Here is a 19,617-nt window from a genome sequence, read left to right as displayed (position 1 = left end):
GATTCTACTGCTGAAGGCCGTGTCTAGACAACTGTCTAAGTTGATGGTTGTGTGCTGTCACACACATAGCCTCACCCTGTAGGTCATTCTGGATGCCCAAGGGTTCCCTGAGTTCTCCTCCCAGCCTCTCCTGGGACTTTCTCCCTCTCTTGATGTTTCCCCTATTCTCATTTAGGGCTCCACCTGGAGACTTAGCTCTGGGCCCTGACCTGTAAAGTTGGATGCCTCCTTTCAGGTTGGAAAAGCCCAGCCCAACTCTCAGAAACCTGAGAAGGGTAGAGGAGAGAGGAACAGGAAACTTTCTTCCTCCAATCCCACATTCTACTTCAGGAAAGTCTACTTCTAACTTTAAAAAAAAAAAATCCCCCAATTGTAATTTAGATAGATAAGGAGGTCTCACTTTTGTCTTGGGCTGTCAAGCAGATGTCTTTTCTTTGAGATACAAAGCCAATTGAGACAGACATCCTATCATTAGCCAGGACAGATATCCTGGAAGGACAGAGAGGTCATAGGTGAAGGAAAGGAGACCCGTGAACTGTTTGCATCATCTCAGATTTTGGGATACCACCATGGATACTCAAGTATCTCATAGTCAGAGAGGCTCCCAGTATCTCCTCATGCCTGTGATACTTAGGAACACTAACATCCTGCCAGCCAACTCCCAAATAATGAGAGAGACTTCTTATTAATTATGAAAGCTCGGCCTTAGCTTAGGCTTGTTTCTAACTAGCTCTTATAACTTAAATTAACCCATTTCTATTCATCTTTGTGCCGCCACATGAGCCACGGCTTTTACCTCTCCTCCTGCTTCCTCTGCGTCTGGCTCTAGACTCCTGCACATCTCAATCCTCTCTTCCTCTTCTTTTCTCTCTGCCTGAAGTCCCACCTATCCCTCCTGTCTAGCTTTTTATTACACCAATCGCAGCAACACATCTGCACACAGTGTACAAATATTCCGCAGCAGCACACCTAAACAGGACCTGTCATCCTAACCCCTTGAACAGAATTTAGGGTTTTTGCTGATGACTTGTCTTGTGCTAATCTGAAGCCATCCAATGGCCCAGTATTGTCCCCTACAACTCCACTACTGTTTACAGGTTTCTTGCTAGGGGATTGAATAGTTCCACCCCATCTCCCCAAAGAGATATGTCCAGGTCTTGACCTATAGGACCTGTACGTGTGGTCTTCTGTGGGGAAAGCATCACTGCAGGTGTGATGAAGTGGTCCTGGTGGGTTGCCCGTGCTCTGGAGGATGGCCCTGCACCCATCCACATACCGGCAGCACTAAGTGGACTCAGTGGGTTATGAAGAAAGAGCACATGACCTTAGGAGTGTGAAATGAGATGGGAAATGGAAGGCGCTGAAAGGGAAGGAATGGGGGTGTTTTTGAGCATTGTATCCAAGTGTGAAATTTTCAAATAATAATTTCTTTTTTGAGATCCTGAGAACAATTGTCCGGAAGAACCTTAAGCCCAAAGATAAATATTAATATAAGGAAAAGAAGGAAAGGGGAGAGCGGGGAAGGGAGAGAGGAGAGGTGAGGAGGGGAAGGGAGAGGAGGGGAGGGGAGAAGAGGGAAGAGGAGGAGAGGGGAGGAGAGGGGAAGGGGGAGAAAAGAGAAGAGGAGGGGAGAAGAAGAGAAGGGAGGAGAGGAAAGAAGAGGAGAGAAGAGGGGAGGAAAGGAGAGGAGGGGGAGGGGAGAAGAGGGACGAGGAGGGGAGGAGAGGGGAGGGGAGGGGAGAGGAGGGGAGAATGAGAACTTTAAAACAAGGAGGCAGTGATAGGATGCCATGAGAAGAGAGGTCACATTGCAGGCACGGGAGGAGGCTACTAGAGACAGAGACCAGAGTACTGCAGCCACAAGCGAGGACTGGACTGCCTGAAGCCACTAGAAGCCACCATAAGCAAGAATGATTCCCCTCAGGACCCTTGGAAGGGAATGCAGTCCTGCAGAGCCCCTGATTCCAGACTTTTAGCCTCCAGAGCTGAGTCCACACTGAAGCCACTAAGTCTGTGGTAATTTGTGACATCAATCTGATTTCTTTCAGGATGGATGAAATTAGTCCAAGTGACCCAGGAGTGGCTCCCAGTTGCGGGCACTCATTCATTCTGCTTCTGCCTTCAGGGGTCCTTCCTGAGCACACTTTCCCTGTACATTATTCTTGCCACATGGTAAAGCTCTTTCAGATGAATCCTGGCCTGTCAGGATGCAAACCTCAAAGGAGGCTCACCGGACAGGCGATGGTGCACCCCCACTGTGCATGGTGGCTCCCATTGTGTATTGTGTGTCTGCAGAAGATGCTCAAGAGCCTTTGGAAATATTTTCCTGTTTTGTTTTTTTTTTTTTTTAATCACAGTGGTCTCGAGTAGTCAACAAGGTCATTATATACCATACCATAGTGAGGACTTGATAAAGATCAGATAAATGGCCCACCCAAGAACTAAAACACAGGCCTTGCAACATAGAGCACTGATGGACAAGGAGGCTCTTAGGTGTCAGGAAATCGACAGCCATCTTTAAAACCAGAATTAACAGTTTCATTCGTTATGGTGTGTGTGTGTGTGTGTGCATGTGTGTGCATGCGTGTATGTGTGGTGCATACATGGGTACATGTCCATCTGTGTGCAAGTTCATGTATGTGGGTCCCTTCCTATTGATGTGATCAAACACCCTGGCAAAGGTGACTTTAAGAGGGAAATGGTTTACTCAGCCTACAATTGCAGGTTATAGTCCATCATCCCCGTCATTACTGGCAATTCAAGCAAACTTGAAGCAGCTGGCTGGTCACATCCACAGTCAAGAGCAGAGAAGACGAATGCACACATGCCTACTACTTCATTCGCTCTTATATGGTTCAGGACCCAAACCCAGAGAATGGGGCTGCCCACAACAGATGGGTTTTCCTGCCTCAATTAATGTAATCAAGACAGCTCCCCACAGGCCAGTCTGATCTAGACAACTGCTCATTGAGATTCTCTTCCCAGCGATTCTAGGTTTTGTGTGTGTGTGTGTGTGTGTGTGTGTGTGTGTGTGTGTGTGTGTGTGCATATGAAGGCCAAAGGTTAATGTCATTCTCCACCCTACGTGTTGAAACAAGGTTACTCACTGGACCTAGAGCTCACCAAGACTGGCTGGCCAGTCAACTCCAGGTATCATCCTGTCTCCATTTCAGCACTGGGATTACAGGCAGGAGCCATCGTGCCCGTCTTTGTATGTGGGTGCTAGGGGATCTAAACTCAGGTCCTCATGTTCGCACAGAAAGCACATTACCCGCTGAACCCCATCCATCTCCCCAGCCCCTCCTTCACGATGGCTTAATGAATAAAACACGGTAAATCCTGCCCTCTTCAGAAAACTGATCCGATTTTTAAAACTTCCATGAGCATACGAGTCACCTGGGAACCTTATTAAATGAAGACTCTGACTCAGTAGAGCCCAGGGTCTAAGAATCCGCATTCATGACAATTTGAAGAGGACACCTGTGTTGCTGCTGATGGACCACACTTTATGTAGCAATGGCACCTCAGCGTAATGTCTTTACATTTTCAGCATTAAGTTAGTTAACCTTATCTCCCCTTTGCAGTTTAGTGGTGGAGATAGTGGCTGTGGGTTTGCTGTGGTAGAGGAAACTGGTGGCCCACAGCTAGCCATATTTATGGGGGGGGGGGATTATTGTGGATTAGTAATTATAAAAATGTTCATATCTTTGGGCCAAATTATTCTAGCTGCAGATACGATTTACAAATAGATATGGCAGAGGATGTGTGTACGTCAGCATTCTGTTGCTGTGACAAAATGCTTGAGGAAATCAAGTTAAGAGGATGAAAGGTTTAGTTCACAGCCTCAGAAGTTTGGGTCCATTGCTTCTGTTGTTTTGAGCCTATGGTAAGCCAGTTGAGCATGGCAGAGCCAGACGGCTTGCCTCACAGTGTCCAGGAGTAAGCTAGGGAGTAAGGAGAGAAGACCCCAGATAAAAGACACCCTTTGGGGGCATGATTCCAATGACCTACTTCCTCCAGTTGAACTCCACCTCCTAAACTTCCACCCCACACTGTGGCCTCTGAGGCTATGAATCCATAGGAAGACAATGCACGCATGAGGTCAGAGCCTTTCTGAGTCATCCACCTCGCAGGGCTCTGCTTCTAAACACTGTCGCACAGGGAACCAGGCCATCAGCACATGAATTTTTAGGAGACATTTAAGATCCACACCCCAGCAAGATTTTAAAAAAAGAAGAAGAAAAAGGAAAAAACCCTATGTGAGAGCAATGAACTATACCACATTAAAAATATATTAAAAATCTGTGTCTAATATAAAGGAGATGATTAAATAAATTATAATAAGCTTTAAGTAAAGTATATATGTGTAATATATTGTATATATATTGCATGTTATATGTTATATATAATTATATATAATAAACTATTCTTTTTCTTCACTTCCCCCCCAAACATGTCACTAAATGAATCAAAACAATATGAACTTTTCACTACTGAGATAGCAGAAGGTTTTCTTGCTCTACTTGGATAGAGATCACGTGTAGTCAAGGAGAAGGAGGATTAGTCACTTTTCCTGTTGCTGTGATAATGGCAACCAAAGCAAGGAAAGGCTTATCTTGGCTCACAGTTTGAGAGTCCAGCCCATCATGGCAGGGCATTCTGGTGCAGGGGCTTGGGGCAGCTGGTCACATTGCATCTGCAGTCAGGAAGCAGAAGATGATTGCTGATACTCAGCCACTTTCTGCTTTTTTTTGGGGGGGGGGGGATTTCGAGACAGGGTTTCTCTGTGTAGATTTGCGCCTTTCCTGAAATTCACTTGGTAGTTCAGGCTGGCCTTGAACTCACAGAGATCCGCCTGCCTCTGCCTCCCGAGTGCTGGGATTAAAGGCGTGCGCCACCAGCGCCCGGCCACTTTCTGCTTTTTATGAGTCCAGGATCCCAGCCTAGAGAATGGTGCTGCCCACTTCAATTAATCTAATTCAAACAACCGAGACATAACTCGAGACCAAACATATCTAAATAACTCCTAGAGACTTGTCTCCTATGTGAATTTGGATCCTATCAAGTGGATGATAATAACTTTTAGACACCTTTTAAATAAATGCTGGTCTTGGGCAACTTTTGTTTCCCTCGGTGTTTGGCAGCAGGAAGCAGTGATGAGTGGTGTACTCCAGCATCAGGGTCTTTGTTCAGTTCTTAGGTATGGAGCCTTAGCACTGGGAGTGTTCTAACCCCTATGCAAGCTTCAGGCGCTGGGACCCTTGACTCTTGACAGCATCCAGTGTCACAGCATTCAGCTCAGGGGCTGAGACCCATGGCCCTGAAGACTGGACGGTTGTCTGGAACTTTGATGGTGAACAGGGCCTGCAGGTTCTCTTTCTGGCTCCTTGCAGCCTTTTAGCCTTTAGGTATTCTCTGCTCTCTCTCGTCTTCCTGCTTCCCTTCTTCCTCCCAGCTGCGTTCAGATCGCAGATTGCCGAGAGCAGATCTCCGATCTCGGCTACCAGCATCCTGCTGAGATGACTCAGGATGCATGCCTCCTCTGGCACATCTTTTGGGAGTCAGGGTGGGATTGCCTGCCACTCAGCAAGCCAGTGTCTGGTACTGTTCAGATCATTGAGACAAGGACATCCAGCCAGGCAGGTGGATGACTAGATGGACTGCTAGGCGGTGAAGATCACTACTGCTGGCCATGTCTGGGCCTGTGACCACTTCCTCCTTAGCCATAGAACAACCGTGCCAAGGCCACTGCCCCCTTTTCATCTGTGTAGCAGCTGCTGCCGTCACCAGCACTCTCCGCTGTCTCTTTCTTGGTGCTACCAGCTGAGTCCACACTACTGAAAGTAAGCAAGAAAATGTCACCGTGGGGAATCCTTCTTAGGGGGTCAAATGCTACCCCACCAGAGAAGGCAGCACCAAAGAGCATCTCCCAGCCCACTCACTGAGTGAGCCCGAGAAGACTGTTTATATAGCCCTGGGTTTGGCCCAGTCACAGCCATTTGTTTGGGCCAATCAGAATCTTGCATCTTAGCACCATTCATAATCATCGAGGCGTCTTGTGTTTTGGACCAAAGGACTTTACCTCTTAGCAATAAGTGGTAATTAGTCTTTCCACCAAGGGAAAGACTTGGGCCTCTTCCTTGGGCCAAAGTGGAAATGGTCGCAGGGTCACCTAGAGTTCACAAATGTTTCTGATAACCAAGAGTCTGGCATAAACTGTCTCAAGCAGCCCTGGCTTGAAAGATCCTTTAAGATCCAGGGTGGTCAGCTGTGATCTTTTCATAGTTATCGGAAACCATCCGTCGGGTGTATAAAATGGAGGATGCCGGAGGGAAAGAGTGGTCCAGCCAGCGGTTAGTCTCGGCCCTTTGGCTCAGGGTAGCAAGGGGAGTCCACAGCTGCTAACCAGGAACCCAGGTCACCCCAGCCTTTGTGCATGCCTACAATATCAACTTCAAGAGTGTCTGGTTAACACTGGCCATGATTTAACAGTGCTTGAGCAGGGCCTAACACCCATCCAGTACCCAGGAAGGAGTGGATCCTTCATCTGTCTTCAACTCAAGCTTAACAAATTGACAGATTAATGGGTTCAACACATTTTCCCGAGGAAGAAAATCTATGAACCATAATCCACAGGCCTTCATTTCTCTATTTGTAAATATTTGAATTTTTCAATTGGGCAGTGAGTATAGATATTATTCCTTACAATATTTATTTGTATGGCTGGTCAGTCGGTTGGTTGGTTTTGAGATAGGGCCTCTCTAAATAGCCCAGGCTAGCCTCCGATTTACAACCTTCTGCCTCATTCTCCCAAGTATTGGGATTGTACACAACTAGTTCTTAGCCTTTTGTACCTTTGCTAGCTTGTGATATTTCAGAGTTTGGTCAGAAAGGAAGTGGGGAAGGACAGAATGAAGAGCACTGTAATCTACATGCTGGAGCAGAAGTGGGGTTGACAGTGAGCCAGTTGACCTAACAGATCTCATACTGTTCCCGGGGAGGCGTGAGGACCATGGAAGGCAAGAGTGAGCCACGAGCTGACAGCAACCAAACAAGTCAGTCTGCCCCTGGACACTTCTGTCCCTGGATCACCTGCTCCCCTAGGAATCGCTCTCCCTGCTCTCTGGAGAAACTGAGTCACATAACCTCAGACCTCAGGTACACTCGACATCACTGAGGCCTAGTGATACAAAAGAGTCAGTAGACATTCTATTTCCTGAACTATGGGGCTTCTGGGTCAGGGAGGGGTGGACTTCCCACCCCTCACTGTAACAGTGGAAGAGCTGAGAAAAATACTATCTGGCTCACAAAGCCTCAAACATTTACAACGTGGACCTTACAGGAATGTCTTGCTAAAGTGCTTAGAGAAGCATAAATGTCCTCAGGGGAAAGACTCTATCTCCATTTCAGAGCTGTAATAAAAAGACAAGCAGGCTGGCTGGGACCTGGCCACGATGCCTATCTGTTTACAGACTCTGTCCACATGCACACCCAGCCTCCGAGCAGGTTTGTGGACTTGACTCTTCAGTACAAATGGATGTCCAAAGATTTTTTTCCAGATCCTCAAGGAAAGCCCCAGACTGAAGGGACATCATTGACACATGCAAACAGAAGGAAGGGACTTGGAGAGCCAAAAACAGCTCAACTAACAGAAGAAATATTTGCTTAATACGGAGAATTAGTGACGTTTGATATAGGAGAGGACATTTCATTGATAAAACAAGAATCTTGGTACTATGATCAGAGTAAAGTCTTGAGAGCGTGTCTACCTACATTTTAAATACATAACTAGATAGGGCAAAAGACACTCAAACAAGGAGATGAAATACTAAAGGAAAAATTGGAATCATAGTTCAGGTCGTTCATGTGTTAATAAAAATTGTCATGTTGAACAAGAAAATTGGGAGAAATTAAGAGTATTAAAATAGCAAAGAAATAAAATTTATGGGGATATTTTAAAATTTATTTCACATTGTGCTCAATATAATGAATAAAATAACAGGCCACCATGGAATTGCAGAGCACTTTAGCAACGAAGTAGAGACCTTAATCCACACAGAGAGAAACTGACAGAATGACAACAGGCCACGTGGACCCAGCGTTCTCAAGAGTGACACCGGAGGCCAAAAACATAGAGTAATGCCTTCAGGATTCTGAAGGAGGGTGACTTTCAACGTAGTGACCTACGCCACCACCATCGGTCAAACACTGAGATTGACAGGAGCGTTTCTTTTTAGGCCTCCAGTACCCAAATATTTAACTCTCACGAACCTCTATTAGAAAGCTACCAAAGGACATGCTTGATTACAGCTGAAGAGTAAAGCCAAGGGCCAGAAATGGAATCCATGGAACAAGGACTCAATGTCTAAGTGAAGAGAGCCCCGAGGTGATGATTTTGCGTCAGGTCCACATAGAAGCAGGGGGACTCAGGGCTGCAGAAGAGGACACCTTCTGGAGGCAGGAGAAAGCCTGATGGAGTATCTAGTACAAGATGTGGGGGGAAAGTCTATTTCTAGATGTGTTACCGATTTGTTAAAACACTGGGAAAGTGTAGGGCACTGCTCAGCTGAGCAGCCGGCAATTTTAGCCAGTTAATAATCTGGACACTGACTTAACAACCACGGTTGGAGGAGTTCACCCAGAAGCTCATAGAAGGCAGGCAGTGGGGGTGCTAGGGGCCAAAGAGTAGAAGTCAATCCTTGTCTAAAATGAATAAATCAAGAGCAGTTATAAAAGCACATGCTTGCAGTCAAATGCTAGAAGAGGCGAAAGAGAGAAGCAGATGCTTCTGTGAGAAAAGATGGGGGAAAACAGTCAAGGCGACTGCTCCTTCACTGCACACACACACACACACACACACACACACACACACACACACACACACACATGATCATTTAGTATTGTGTGATAGGCAGTTAGGTTTACTGGGCTTATCACATATACACATGTGTTTATGTGTGTGTATATACATGTTCACACGCACACACACACACACACACACACACACCCTACCCTTCGTATTGTCAAGACAGCCAGCATTGCCCCTGGGCATTTTCTATTTTCTATATACATGTCAGCTAGTCAAATCTATTAGGTTGCAATTATACCTAGAAAAGCTAAGTCACTTTCAAGACTAAACCTATGTGAAGTTGTGGTCAGGTGGGATTTAAAAGTCTATTCAGCAAGTGAATCATGGTGGGATTTAAAAGTCTATTCTGCAAGTGAATCACTTGTTTGGGAATTCTGGTAGAGCTGTAGAATTCCCTATGGACTCCGCTTCTTCTTGAACCCCATAATCTTTGGAGGTTGGGTATCACACCCATGAGTTGGGACCTCTGTATCAGTAAGCCTGGCATAAGCAGGGGTGGGGGGCGTATCGAGGTTCTGAAAAAGAGTTAAGTGTTGGGAAGGGACATCAGTGTGTGTACTAAAACCTATGGCAACTGGGGAAAACTGACATTTTAACAGGAAGGGACTAGGACAACTGAGAGCGGCTGGGCTAGTGAGAAACGGGAGTGGGGTTTTCCTGAGAACACTCTGTTGCTGGTGTGGGACAGAACTGAGTGCTTTCCTAGGAAATCAGTTCTTCTTTGCCTTGCTTCCTCCTACAGCTTAATCGCTTACACCGAGCAGTATGTGGAGTATGACCCTTTCATAACGCCAGCAGAGCCGTCTAATCCTTGGATCAGCGATGACATCACTTTATGGGACATAGAGATGAGGTAAATAATAATAATAATAATAATAATAATAATAATAACGTTTGGGAGGGGGGATGTTGGGGAAAAATCCATAATCTCATGCTATTACCTTATTCCCTTTTTTAATTTGAATAAGACCAGAAGAGAAAAGGCCCGAGTACCCTCCGTACTGACACCTGTTTGCTCGAGGTCCCTTCCCCCTTGCAGCTTTGGTTTGTACACGGGTCCTTTGTGGCTTCTCTCTGGCCTCTCTCTGGACCTCTGTATGTCATGGTACAGCTTCTCGCCATTTCCTAGCTCTGGCTGCTGGGAGGGAAGGCTCTGCTGCCTCAACTTGTCCCCTTCCTTTCTGATCGCAACAACCCTAGCCAGTCCCTCTCTGCACTACTCCTATCTCCCAGCGCTTCCATCAAACCCCTTCAGCTGCCAACACTCTTCTCACTGCGGAACAGATGGGGAAACTGAGGCAGAGCAGAGCTGGTGAACTTGCCCAAGGATGTACAGTTGGAATGCAGCAGCATTGAGGCTGGAGCCCAGGCAGAGGGCTCCCGAGCTGTGGTTGGCCTCACGCTGGTCTTCTGAGGTCACAGGCATCACTGGTTCCATCAGCGCATGGCTCTGCCCTAGGAGGGGAGCAAATGTGTTGACATAACAGCTGAGGGGAACTTGGAGCACAGTCAAAATTCCATGACATGCAGGGACAGTTCTGGGTGGCACCCCTGCAGCTCTGTTCTCAGATTTCTTCTTTCATTCTCCATGACCTTTCTCTTTTGTGCTCTGGCTGTTATCTTTCTCAGAAGTGGAAAACCCTGGTAACATTTAATGAAGTCATAGATGCTTACTATAAAAAGCTTAATCTATCCTGATGTGCATACAGAAGAAAGCTCCTCCCTCCCTCCAGCCTGCCTTCCAGGAAGAGTCTCTGGTTCCCACACTGCACCAGGGTGCCCAGGGCACCAAGAGGACTCCTAGGGTACATACACCCCTAATGGAAACTCCAAGACATCTGACAAGTCAGATATCATGTACACTACTGACTTAGGTTGATTCAATGTGAGGATCAGACCACATCTATCCTTTTTAATGTTGAATCTTTGCAAATCTAGGTCTTCAGAGGAGTTTTGTGATTCAAAAGCTATGCTGCACAGAAATCAATATGGACTAGGAAATGAAGGTGGCTATGGTCCTGCCAGATCCAGTTTGAGAAAATGTGCAGTGTGTAACATGTATACATAGGGATTGTCTTAGTTAGGATTAATATTGAGGTGATGAAATATCATGACCAAAAGTAACTTGAGGAGGAAAGAGTCTATTTTGCTTACACTTCCAGGAAACAGTCCATCACTGAGGGAAGTCAGGGCAGGAACTCAAACAGGACAGGAACCTGGAGACAGGAGCTGATGCAGAGGCCGTGGAGAGTGCTGCTTACTGGCATGCTCTCCATGGCTTGCTCAGCCTGCTTTCTAATAGAACCCAGGACCACCAGCCTGGGATGGCATCACTCACAATGGGCTGGGCCCTCCTCCATCAATTACTGGTTAAGAAAACACTTTACAGGCTTATGTACAGCCCAATCTATGGTAGCAATTTCTCAGATGAGGTTCCTTCTTCCCAGATGACTCTTGCTTCTGTTAAGTTGACATAAAAACTAGCCAGGAGAGGGGTTAAGAATGAGATAAAGGGGCTGGAGAGATGGCTCAGCCGTTAAAGGCTAGGCTCACAACCAAAAATACAAGAATGAGATAAAGACTTTTTTTCCTTTAATGTATGTGCATTTCATATAGTTGCTGTTGCTAGGAAACAAGTACATGTTAAGTTGACTGGTCCCAACCTTAGATAAACAAAAATGTTAGGCGTTTCTTTGGGCTCAGGGAGACTATAAAACTCATTGAGACCTTAGGGGTTTCATGAACTCAGAACATTTGAGAGGCTCCAAATTAGTGACTATCTCTTTAAATTTTTTATACATAAAAAATATTCTCATCTCTAGTGTAATTATGTTCATTATATATACATACATATGCTATTTTAATTAGCAATATATATAAGCACATACAGATCTACCTTATCCTTTTTAATATCTGTATAATATCCCCTGGCATGAATGAAGTAAAATTTATTTAACCAATCCCTGGGCCGTAACTATTTAACTCACGTCTATTTCTGCAATATAAATAACAAATCAAGGAACATCCCTACACTCCACTCTAATTAGTTTTCTACTATAAATTTTCCAGAAGTGGAATTACTTGGAATGGAATGCATATTTTCATTTTAGTTCATGTGCCAGATTTTCCTAAACTAAACCAATCCCCCTTTTTCCATGCCTTCGGTTTAAAGGTACCCATCTCCCACATCCTTGTCAGTCCTGGCATTAGCAACCTTTCTATCTCTGTAAACCTAATAGGTTGAACCAATTCTCAGTTTCTTTTCTGTTTCTTCACTGGTGTAGAAATATCTTAATTGAGGGTCTTTCATGTGGTTAGCAGAGATTCATTCTTTTGTGACTGTCCAGTCTCCTGTCCCTTCCTGTCCCCCAGTAGTGGCTTGGCTTTGCGTATTGGGACACAAAAGTCCCATTTGCTTTGGCTTGTCTTTTTTCCAATTCCTCCCTTCTTTTTATTTCTTTTCCTCTTCCTCAACTTTTGATTTTCTTATCAACTTTTGCATTACCTCTTCAAATTCTAGTTTCTATTATAGCCATAGTTATATTTTACTTCTTTTTTTTTTTTGGTTTAAAAGTTCACTAATTCATAACAGGGCATGTGTGTAATGGAAAACACAAGTTTCCCTCTGCCTTCTGATACTTCATCCCCAGAGGTATATTAACATGGTGTGTTTTAAAACAACATTCTGAATTTATGTTCCTATCAACATTACAAGAAGGAATAGTGTGCAAATGGATATCTACTTTTAAAATTCTGTTTCTGATGTGACCATTATTAGTTACTCTTCTGTTGCTGTGATGAAACACCATGGCAGGGCAACTTTTAAGGGAGGGTTGATTTGGGCTGCGGTTCCATAGGGTTAGCAGTCCACCACCATCCCGAGAAAGTGGCAGCCATGGGCGGCAGGCATGGCGGCTGCAGCAGCAAGCTGAGAGTTCACATTGTGAACCCCAAGCGGGAAGTAGAGAGTAAAAAGTGGGAGTAGGCAAGGCCTCCAGCTCTCAAGGCCTGCCTCCGAGGGCATAGTTCCTCAGCAAGGCCTTGGGGGAATCCTAAGTCTCCTCAGAGACCACCACCTACTGGGACCAAGTGTACAAATGCCTGAGACTATGGGGAACATTTCTTATTCAAACTGCTACACGGGGATAGTCTCTTCCAGTCTGACCCAAGAATTTAAACTTTCATTATCTCATGGTGTCTTTTTTCCTCCTCCTCCTCCTCCTGTTCCCAATTGCTTTCATTACTGCTTCTGTGTTATCCACATTTGTCTCTCTTGGTTTTAACTGTATAGGTTCATTTTGATTAATATTTCTAAAGTTTTATTAATTTATTCTTTAAAAATTCTCTCTCACTCTCTCTCTCTCTTTCGCTCTCTCTCTCTCTCATCCTTTGATAGGAACTCTAGGCCCCCGAGGTAGAGCTATCAAATCTCTTTAGAGGTCTCCCTGCATTGCTCAAATGGTTTTTGGTTTTTTGATTTTGTTTTGTTTTGTATTGTTTTTTGTTTTGTTGTTTTTATTTCTCTTTATGTTCTTGACACTCTGTCATCAGTGGTGGCACTATGCTCTGGTCTCACTGTTTTTATCAGAATCTGGTCAGCATCCCTCCAACACACACACACACACACACACACACACACACACACACACACACACTTTCCCTAACAAGCTGCTTCCATTATGTGGAACCTGTTGTGTACTTCAGAGTTTCTTCCGTGTGCTCCTGTCTAACGCCTACCCCGCTGCTCTGTTGACATCCTGCTGCTCAGAGCTCCAAGGCTCTCGCTCTGGTCTCTTCCACAGCTCTGCTGAAGTTGTGGACTGTCCTCCACCAGCTTTATTACAAGTCCCATTCATTTCAAACCCCCCCCCCCCAAAATGCCTGGACCTCACCATCCGCCTCAGGAACGTGTCTTTGTCTCCACATATTATGATCGGGGTTAAAAACACAAACAACAAACGAACAAAATCCACTCTTCTGAGCTTCAGGGCCTTGCCTGTTCAGTCTTTCTGAGCCATTTCCCCTCCTAGCTGGCTTTCCTTCTCACTCAAGCCTTCCCAAGGATGATGACCAACTAGCGTAGTGACATGGCTGTCTCCAGTTGTCATGTCACACCCCCCTAGTTCGCTTCTGAAGAGGATCCATGATTTGCTTTACCATCTGGTCTTCTAACTGGCACAAAACAGGCACTCAAAAATATAGGTTGGGTGGGTGGTAGGTGACTGAGTTATTTCGTCTTCGGTCATTTCATTGACAGCTGGGAAAAGAAGAAAGCTAAGTGCCCAAAGCTAATTCACAACGATAAAACGAATCTTCTCACTTGTCCCTAACTAGAAAAGGAAGCACATGTCACTGGGGATATGGTAGCCGCTTTGCCACTTGATTTATCTCAAACTATTCAGCGTTCTATCCTCCACACAATGCTGCCTGTCCTCTAATACGTGGTCTAGTTCTGCTGTTATTGTTCAAACTTCTACCCTAAGCTAATGTCTAACCTAGGAAAAGATACAGCCACAGTCTTATCTACCCAAACAAATGGAGCTCTACAAACACAGGTGAAAATGAAGCCCTAATTCTCTTGGCAGAATGTCTGAACTCATTCAGAGGCTTACAGAGCTGTCAGAAGAAATGCGGAGCATGAGATCAGTGCTGACATCACACTTCAGCCTGACGATGGTCCCTGTCTATACAGTAAAGCCCGAAGGTGACCAAGAAAATAACCGAAAGTCAATGTTTTTCTGTTCCACCTTAATTCAGCCCATAGGGATTGAGACCTACTTTGCACTGTGTTCTGAGTAAGAAATCCCCTGGATAAAAATCTAACAGAGTCAATAAAACCTGCCATCTAACCACCTGGCACCAGAATTCCTCCTTGCTTGGCAAAGGGCATTCAGCCACTTGGGGCATAAATCACGCCCTGTGGGCAAGACTTTGGCAGACTCAGGCAAAAGAGGAGAGGGTTCAGCTGTGCCCAGGGAGAAAGTGAGATGAGTCTGTTTTCCATCCCTGAGAGAGAAAAAACGAAGGGTGGGGGTGAGGGACTTGGGGGGGGGGGGGGATGAGGCAGGGCAAGATTTGGAGCCAGGGAAATTCTAGTAGCCAGTAACAAAGGTCTTTTCAAAAGCAGGAACACTAACTAAGCATGTTAGCTTCCAGGAGAGGCCAACGTGCCCTCTTCTCAAGGCCTCAAGTATCATCCATGTCTTCTGTCTTCCCAGACATCATGTGAACATGGCAGAGGAAACGAAGCCATGTGTAAGCAAATAGGATGCTCTGGGGATACCCTTTTGCTCATCTGTACCGGGCTTTAGACTCCTTCTGGGCTACAGAGAACTCCAGGCTGACTTAGTTTGAGCTCCAGACGTGAGGACATGAGAGGAAATGCTTGGAGTCCACAAAAATGAAGAACACATTGTGTCTGCTGCAGGGTGGACACAGACCGTGCAGTGAGGGACATCAAAATGGGCAAAACAATATAAGATGTAATACAAATAGCAAGGAATTGTTCTCAGGTCCCTTCTCAGTCTCAGATAAGATATTAGATCCAAAAGTCTGAGAACGAGAAAGGGCATAATCAGGGCAGTTGGGGGGGGAGCGGTGATAATAGGCTACTGTCTTAAAGCATGGCAAACTCCATCTGATGGAGATTCTGAGAAGTCAACTTTCATTAAAGAAAATAATAATAGCGAGGGCTTAGCACTGAGGAGCAGTTAGCCAGAAGTCACTAGACCACAGCCGCACAGCCGGGGAGAATTCACTAATCTAAACATTATCAAAAAGGTGTCATAAGGAGGCCTAAGGAAGTAGTTCTGGTGGTAACATTCCTTGGAGTATCCAAGACCTTTCCGTTGTTCTCGGGGTGGTGAATAAATAAATATTGTTTCTTCACAGCCTGGCCCTAAGATGGGGTCATTAGATATGCCTTCCTGGGAGGACTGGCCCTTGCTTCATAATTTCCTGATAACTTATCCTAATCCATTCAGGCTGTCAAACAAAAATGCAGTAGACTGTGTGTCACTTACACATGAAAGAAATTTGGTTCTCATTGTTCTGAGAACTGAGAATGTAAGGATCAAGGCAGCAGTGTGTTGGTGTCTGAGAAAGGCCTGGATCATGGTCTGGTCAAGGTGTGCGGTGGTTTGAAAGAAAATGGCCCCCAAAGGGAGTGGCACTAATGGGAGGTGTGGCCTTCTTGGAGGAAGTGTGTCACTGTAGAGGAGGGCTTTGAAGGTTCATACATGCTCAAGTCATGCCCAGTGAGACAGTTCACTTCTTGTTGCCTGCAAGATGTAGAGATCTCAGCTCCTTCTCCAGCACCATGTCTGCCTGCATGCCGCCATGCCCCACCCTGACAATAATGGACTAAACCTCTGAAACTGTAAACAAGTCACCCCAATTAAATGTTTTCCCTTATAAGAGTTTGCCATGGTCATGGTGTCTCGTCACAGCAAGAGAAACCCTAACTAAGATAAGGTGGCATGTCACTATTATCTCATTGCTTAGGAGGCTGAGGCAGAAGGATCACAAGTTTGACTTGGCTACAGCGTGAATTTCATATCTTGCCTTTGTGTTCTCTTATGGCAGCAAGGTGAGAGCTCTGGGGTTTGTTGATAAGGACGCTAGCCTCATTCCTCTCAGCTCAAAAACTTCCCAAGGACCCAGCCCTTAATATCATCATGTTGGGGGTCAAAATGTCAAGATGAATTTTGGAGAGACAAAAATTTTAGTCCATACCATTTTACACCTGCCCCCCCTCCGCCCAGTTTATAAACTCCAGTATGTAAAATGTATCTAATCTGCCCCAGTATCCCCAGCAGTCTTGCTCTAACGTCAGCTTTAAAGTACCATCCAAATAAGATGAGGGTGAGTTAAGACACGTCATCTCCAGCCGAAGTCCCTTCCCGCTGTGAAGCCAACGAGGCACATTATTTCCAAACTCCAATGATGGGAAGGTTAAGACAGACATTTCCATCCCAATAAGAGAAGAAGTGGGAAACAAGAACAATAGGGAAAAGTTAAGGCTTTAATCCAAGACTAATTCTCTTTGTCTTGGTGCTATGCCTGTCAGACCCACACTGAGACAATAGACTGACTCACTGAGGCAGCGAACCCACCTCCACAGCTCTTCAGCTTTTCTGAGCCGATGTTCATGTTCTGTTTTCTACACCCATTTGGGTGGCACAGCATCATTCACAGCTCAGTGAATGTCCTCTCTCTGCCACGTCTTTGCAGCTTTCCCGGGCTGGACCACTACCCTGCAGTTCTGCCATGGAGGCTTGTCCCAGTAGCTCCACTGGTTCCAGTCCACCTATCCTGGAAGTGCCAGGCATGGCATCCCGGACTGCATGAACTGGAAAGATGGCTACACCTATTGAAACTATCCTGTCCCCAGCTCCTCATGGTTGCAGCAGTCTGAGCCTATAATGGGAGTCACAGGCCTAGTTGCCTCTGAATCATCTTCCTATTGTTCCCCAGAATAGCTCCTGGCTTTTGTCTGGATGACTGAGCCCTACCGTGTCCTTGTAACAGGCGTTGGCCACACCAGTCACAGTCACACTTTTTTGTTGTGTTGTTTGCTTTTTTTTTTTTTTTTTTTTTTTTTTTTGTCAGAACACAAATAAGCCAGGAATTTTCTCGATCCTTATTTAGGTTCTCATTCCTTTTGGCTAACAATTCTGTCTTTAGCTCACTCCTCTCTCTTTATGTACTACTAAAAGCAGTTAGGAAGAGTCAAGCTACTCCTTCAACCCATGGCTTAGAAACTTCTTGACTGAATATGTAGAATCACTGCTAGCACACAAACGAGTTCAGCCAGTCTCTGCCACTTTATTTATTGTTTGTTTGGTTTGGTTTTTCGAGACAGGGTTTCTCTGTGTAGCTTTGCGCCTTTCCTGGAACTCATTTGGTAGCCCAGGCTGGCCTCGAACTCACAGGGATCTGCCTGCTTCCGCCTCCCGAGTGCTGGGATTAAAGGTGTGCACCACCACCTCCCGGCTCTCTGCCACTTTATAACAAGAACCTAATGTCCTCACGTTCATCTGAGACTTGTCAGCACGGCCTTCATCATTCATTACACTCCGTTCAGAATGACTTAAGCATTATCTAAGAAAAAGGGGGGTTTCTCTTCAGCTTTTCTGTTTGTTTTCTCAGCACACACACACACATACACACACACACACACACACACACACACACACACATACACACATACACACATACACACACATTCACCTTTTATGGGTCCATTCTTGGCAAACATGTTAAACTTCCTCTGGTCTGTCTTTACCACCCTTTCCCATTTTTAAGTATGTGTTACGGCAGCATTCCACTCTTGGTACCAATTTTTGCGTCAGCCCCTTAGGGTGGCTGAAAAAACCACCACATGTGTGACTTAAAAACACCATATATTGCTGGGCGCTGGTGGCACACGCCTTTAATCCCAGCACTTGAGAGGCAGAGCCAGGTGGATATTTGTGAGTTTGAGGCCAGCCTGGGCTACAGAGCAAGATCCGGGACAGGCACCAAAGCTACACAGAGAAACCCTGTCTCAAAAGAAACATAAATAAATACATACATACATACATACATACATACATACATACGTACATACATACACACATACATACATACCATATATTTACTTCTCATGGTTCAGGAGACTGGGAGATGGAAGAGCAAAGCACCTGGAGATTCACTGTATGATTGACAGTCCTCTTACTGGTTCATTGATGGCCAGCTTCTTGCTGCATCCTTACTTGGTGGCAGGGTGAGAGGGTTCTCTGGGTCTTTCCTAAGAACACTAATTCCATTTATGAACCAATCACCTCCATGGGCCCCGCACCCAGACACATCACATTGGCAGTGAGAATTTCAACATTCAAATCTAAGGAAGGAGGCAAACAATCATTGATAACACAGCTCGAGTCTTTTGAAGATAGCTTACAGCTTTTCTCAAGCCTGCGTTTAGACATCAAATGAGGAACAGGAAGTAGAAGGCAAAGTAGTGTGGGGAACGAGAAAGAATGGATGTTGGAGACAGACACACTGGACGTCCGAGTCTAAATTGTTGTTACATGCATCTCTGCAGTCTTTTGAACATGGAGTATTGATCTACCTCCTGGCTTGTACTGGAATTCAGAGAGACACTAGAAGTAGTGTAAGGAAAGCTCTTTGCCTTTCCTCACACCTTGTAGGTCCTGCTGGAAGAGCATGTTCCTACATAGCTGTGTAGGCTGGTTTATGAAATAAGCTAGGGTTATTTGGGAAGTGGGAACCCTAATTGAGAAGATGTCCCCACCAGGTAGGTCTGTCAGAAAATGTGTGAACCAACATAATCTAGACCATCCCTCATTGAGACTCTTTTCTGGTGATTCTAAGTTGTGTCAAGTTGAAATTAAAACTATCACACCTGAGGAAGGACATCAAGAAATTTCATTTTTTTAAATTATTTTATAAACGGAAAATACCATTCAGTGGTAGCCATGAGTTCAGATTTGTTCTTGAACCTTAAAATAGGTAATGTTGGAAATACCCAAGAGATGAAGGAAAGGGGTAAATGGGATGTTGTACACAAGAGGCTTTCAACAGAGCAGAGCCCCAAATGGGCAGGAGAGCCTGTGTGGAGGGTAAGTTACAGAAATGGACTAGGAATGGCAGGTGGCTGAGAAGACTCAGGGAACTGCATTGAACAGTGTCAACTTAAGATCTGTGTCCTCCCTAGAACCCCCAAGATCTGATCTATTTGGAAA

The 19,617-nt window shown here is 45.3% G+C and overlaps 1 protein-coding gene across 7 annotated transcripts in view; it reads left to right on the top strand.

The window, feature by feature from the left end:
* Positions 1-19,617, top strand: part of Rgs6 (regulator of G protein signaling 6) — a 564,321-nt gene that overhangs the window by 490,380 nt on the left and 54,324 nt on the right. For all 7 annotated transcript variants that reach the window (XM_052739378.1, XM_052739381.1, XM_052739380.1 and 4 more), the window contains one exon: positions 9,612-9,722. In XM_052739378.1, coding sequence (XP_052595338.1) covers positions 9,612-9,722 — 111 coding nt within the window. The remainder of the gene's footprint in view (positions 1-9,611; positions 9,723-19,617) is intronic.

This window comes from Peromyscus californicus, unplaced genomic scaffold (genome assembly GCF_007827085.1).
Source record: "Peromyscus californicus insignis strain IS unplaced genomic scaffold, ASM782708v3 Scaffold_15__1_contigs__length_86483966, whole genome shotgun sequence".
In the NCBI taxonomy this organism is placed as follows: Eukaryota; Metazoa; Chordata; class Mammalia; order Rodentia; family Cricetidae; genus Peromyscus; species Peromyscus californicus.
The sequence above is the reverse complement of the archived record's forward strand: the minus strand, read 5'-3'. Positions and strand labels throughout refer to the sequence as shown.